General features: G+C 29.3%; 1 protein-coding gene across 1 annotated transcript in view; it reads left to right on the forward strand.

Moving 5' to 3' along the window:
• LOC145247494 (membrane-bound transcription factor site-2 protease-like) overlaps nt 1–4618 on the forward strand; it is a 116321-nt gene extending 111703 nt beyond the window's left edge. The window contains exon 9 of the mRNA XM_080109307.1: nt 4252–4618. Within this exon, the coding sequence (XP_079965433.1) occupies nt 4252–4471 (220 nt within the window). The 3' untranslated portion in view covers nt 4472–4618. The remainder of the gene's footprint in view (nt 1–4251) is intronic.
• Nucleotides 4619–5128: the final 510 nt, after the last annotated feature.

Here is a 5128-nt window from a genome sequence, read left to right on the forward strand (position 1 = left end):
AAACTCTTTAAATATATACGAGGTTCCTTCAATAAATTTTTAGACCTTTTTCACATGGCCACTTTTATTAATAGTACACTCATGAAACTCTTTAAATATATACGAGGTTCCTTCAATAAATTTTTAGACCTTTTTCACATGGCCACTTTTATTAATAGTACACTCATGAAACTCTTTAAATATATACGAGGTTCCTTCAATAAATTTTTAGACCTTTTTCACATGGGCACTTTTATTAATAGTACACTCATGAAACTCTTTAAATATATACGAGGTTCCTTCAATAAATTTTTAGACCTTTTTCACATGGCCACTTTTATTAATAGTACACTCATGAAACTCTTTAAATATATACGAGGTTCCTTCAATAAATTTTTAGACCTTTTTAACATGGCCACTTTTATTAATAGTACACTCATGAAACTCTTTAAATATATACGAGGTTCCTTCAATAAATTTTTAGACCTTTTTCACATGGCCACTTTTATTAATAGTACACTCATGAAACTCTTTAAATATATACGAGGTATTTTCAATAAATTTTTAGACCTTTTTCACATGGCCACTTTTATTAATAGTACACTCATGAAACTCTTTAAATATATACGAGGTTCCTTCAATAAATTTTTAGACCTTTTTCACATGGCCACTTTTATTAATAGTACACTCATGAAACTCTTTAAATATATACGAGGTTCCTTCAATAAATTTTTAGACCTTTTTCACATGGCCACTTTTATTAATAGTACACTCATGAAACTCTTTAAATATATACGAGGTTCCTTCAATAAATTTTTAGACCTTTTTCACATGGCCACTTTTATTAATAGTACACTCATGAAACTCTTTAAATATATACGAGGTTCCTTCAATAAATTTTTAGACCTTTTTCACATGGCCACTTTTATTAATAGTACACTCATGAAACTCTTTAAATATATACGAGGTTCCTTCAATAAATTTTTAGACCTTTTTAACATGGCCACTTTTATTAATAGTACACTCATGAAACTCTTTAAATATATACGAGGTTCCTTCAATAAATTTTTAGACCTTTTTAACATGGCCACTTTTATTAATAGTACACTCATGAAACTCTTTAAATATATACGAGGTTCCTTCAATAAATTTTTAGACCTTTTTCACATGGCCACTTTTATTAATAGTACACTCATGAAACTCTTTAAATATATACGAGGTATTTTCAATAAATTTTTAGACCTTTTTCACATGGCCACTTTTATTAATAGTACACTCATGAAACTCTTTAAATATATACGAGGTTCCTTCAATAAATTTTTAGACCTTTTTCACATGGGCACTTTTATTAATAGTACACTCATGAAACTCTTTAAATATATACGAGGTTCCTTCAATAAATTTTTAGACCTTTTTCACATGGCCACTTTTATTAATAGTACACTCATGAAACTCTTTAAATATATACGAGGTTCATTCAATAAATTTTTAGACCTTTTTCACATGGCCACTTTTATTAATAGTACACTCATGAAACTCTTTAAATATATACGAGGTTCCTTCAATAAATTTTTAGACCTTTTTCACATGGGCACTTTTATTAATAGTACACTCATGAAACTCTTTAAATATATACGAGGTTCCTTCAATAAATTTTTAGACCTTTTTCACATGGCCACTTTTATTAATAGTACACTCATGAAACTCTTTAAATATATACGAGGTATTTTCAATAAATTTTTAGACCTTTTTCACATGGCCACTTTTATTAATAGTACACTCATGAAACTCTTTAAATATATACGAGGTTCCTTCAATAAATTTTTAGACCTTTTTCACATGGCCACTTTTATTAATAGTACACTCATGAAACTCTTTAAATATATACGAGGTATTTTCAATAAATTTTTAGACCTTTTTCACATGGCCACTTTTATTAATAGTACACTCATGAAACTCTTTAAATATATACGAGGTATTTTCAATAAATTTTTAGACCTTTTTCACATGGGCACTTTTATTAATAGTACACTCATGAAACTCTTTAAATATATACGAGGTATTTTCAATAAATTTTTAGACCTTTTTCACATGGCCACTTTTATTAATAGTACACTCATGAAACTCTTTAAATATATACGAGGTATTTTCAATAAATTTTTAGACCTTTTTCACATGGCCACTTTTATTAATAGTACACTCATGAAACTCTTTAAATATATACGAGGTTCCTTCAATAAATTTTTAGACCTTTTTCACATGGCCACTTTTATTAATAGTACACTCATGAAACTCTTTAAATATATACGAGGTATTTTCAATAAATTTTTAGACCTTTTTCACATGGCCACTTTTATTAATAGTACACTCATGAAACTCTTTAAATATATACGAGGTATTTTCAATAAATTTTTAGACCTTTTTCACATGGCCACTTTTATTAATAGTACACTCATGAAACTCTTTAAATATATACGAGGTTCCTTCAATAAATTTTTAGACCTTTTTCACATGGCCACTTTTATTAATAGTACACTCATGAAACTCTAGTCCCCTTTGAAGTAATCTCCTCTGGCTGCAATGCACTTGTACCATTCCAACAACTTTGGAAGGCCCATGGAAGTCCTTTTGTGTGAAGATGTCTATGGGCCTCCTCACATCCTTTTTCACTACATAATTTTTAAAATAATCTAATAGTGAATTACATTATTTTAAACACAGTACAACAATATAAGATCAAAGTGTAGTATCTGTTCTTCAGATACTGCACTTCAATTTCTTGTTCTCTGTCAGTGGAGGAGAAATCCTTCACAGCTGAGACAATTTTTATTTTTGTTCCTTTTCTCCACATTAAAAAACGACTCTGGTGTCTAACTCTGTCCTGTGGGGAGGCATTGTAAATAGGAACAATAACAAATAAAAAAAATTGCTAATCAGAAGCAAGGTTTGGTATTTCAGCTAAAATGCTATTGATATATTTATATCCTCTTTATATATATATATATATATTTATATAAAATAGGTTAAGAATTTCCAACGAAAGAAAGATGTATATTTAAATAAGGGAGTAGTCACAAACAATGTGTATTTTTACTACTCCCTTATATATATAAATTACAATAAGTTTACCAAGGTAATCAAAATGGTATACTTAAAATATATTATAAATATTAAAGAGTTAATATTTACAAGTACAGTAATCTCAACCAGATGTAAAAGCTCAATAAAACCGAAAAGGAAATAGAGCTTATAATAATTATATAATATTATACCAGGGGAAATAACTCATTCTTGAAATTATATTTTTATCATCACTGTTTTGGAAATCCACAATTGGAAAAATTTTGAGCCTGGAAACTGTTTTTTTTTTTTTTTTTAGTAGACCTGTTCTTAGAATATGGAATATTTTTTAATTTGATGGTTTTAACTAGAGTAGTTAGACGTTTTATTTCCCTTTTCATTGTTCTTTCTATTGAAAGAACTTGTATAGTTTGAAATGCACTATTTCACAGGAGTGAAAGAAAACCTAGTGTATGAAGTGTAAGAACATTCTTTATTATTCTATTATCTACTATTTACAATATTAGAGAGAATTGATATCAATATATTGGTTAGCGGGACCTCTACATAAAAAGCGATAATCCAGCTTTCGTGCGAGATGGTCCCGTGGTAGAGGTTTAGGTTTCTTATCATGGGGTCCCGATTTCGAATCTCGCTAGATTCAGCCACTCTGATGAGTCGTAGACGATGAAACACGTGTCGGTGAATGATTATATTTTAAAAACAATACCTATGCCGCTCCCCATTTAGGGGTACCAAATTGGTCAAAAGGAAAATTATTCCCAACTTGCATTTAGGTAAAAATGCGTTTTCGTATAAATTTATTCAAAAAGTATCACAAACCAACATCTGTATATTATTTTTTTTATATAGGCAAATTTCTATGTTTTCTGTTTCCATAAGATTCTTACACGTTTCATTGTGCGTATAACCAATGCTATCATCAGAGGCAGACATACGTTAGTGAATGAAATAATAATTAAAAAAAACAAAAAAAACACACTAAGAAATGATATCCAAAGAAAGATATTTGTACAAGATCAGTACACTCCATCACATGCCAAAAACATTCCAGTGTCATTTTTAATTTATTTTCTTTTTTACTTGATTTACAAGCAGTTTTCTTCATTTCAAATGGAATTTCTGTGTTTCTTTTTCCAATTTTGTAACTTTCATTTCTATTTTTCTCCTTAACTCTTTTCCCCCCTACAGATATTTGATTTCATTATCCGGAGCGTTGGCTATTATCAACGTTGTGCCTTGTTACGCCTTAGATGGTCAGTGGATTTGCCGTGCCTTCACTGAGATGACTTTACGTCCATTTATAGCGGATGCAGAAATCCGAAATTTGGTATATTCTGTCATTTTAATTTATGGAACCCTCATTCTGCTGGCGAACGTCACCATTGCGATGTGGACTCTGTTTTCATGACCTTTCAACCACAATGCACATTCACTAAATTGACTCGTACTCAATACTGTTGTCATTATCATCATTATTATTATCATTACGTTTCAATTAAAGTTTGTTTTATTGCCTGAAAGTTTGTGAAATAAAGTGTGTATGTATGCATTGCTACATATGGGTTGATCCATGTATGTGTATATAGATTGCTCTGTGTGTGATAGATAATCCTTTTAATTAGCTCTATGACAATTATATTATCAGAATAAGAATTTAATTATCTACACTAATTAAGCTGTAACTATATATATTTTTAATATATATAGTTACACTAAGGTTCAAAAGATTTTCTTTCTGTTTAATAATAGAAAGAAAAAGTAAGTCTTTGAATTTCAACAAAGTTTTTGCACTATATATATATATTGCCTTCTTGGCTATATATATATATAGTGCAAAACTTTGTTGAAATTCAAAGACTTTTTCTTTTTTATAATTTTTGTTTATTTTCTCCTGGATTTTTTTCATTACAGCTGTTTCGTTAGTGGGAAGGCAATTTTACGATTTATGTGTCCATAAAAATATCCTGTCCCCACCAACTTCTTCAGATGATTTTTCCATTTGATGTTATATATATACGTGCTCCTCTTAACAATGTGAAGCTTTCTCTATCTTTATAAGTTTGCT

Source organism: Euprymna scolopes, chromosome 25 (genome assembly GCF_053919585.1).
Source record: "Euprymna scolopes isolate OS-2025 chromosome 25, ASM5391958v1, whole genome shotgun sequence".
Classification (NCBI taxonomy): domain Eukaryota; kingdom Metazoa; phylum Mollusca; class Cephalopoda; order Sepiida; family Sepiolidae; genus Euprymna; species Euprymna scolopes.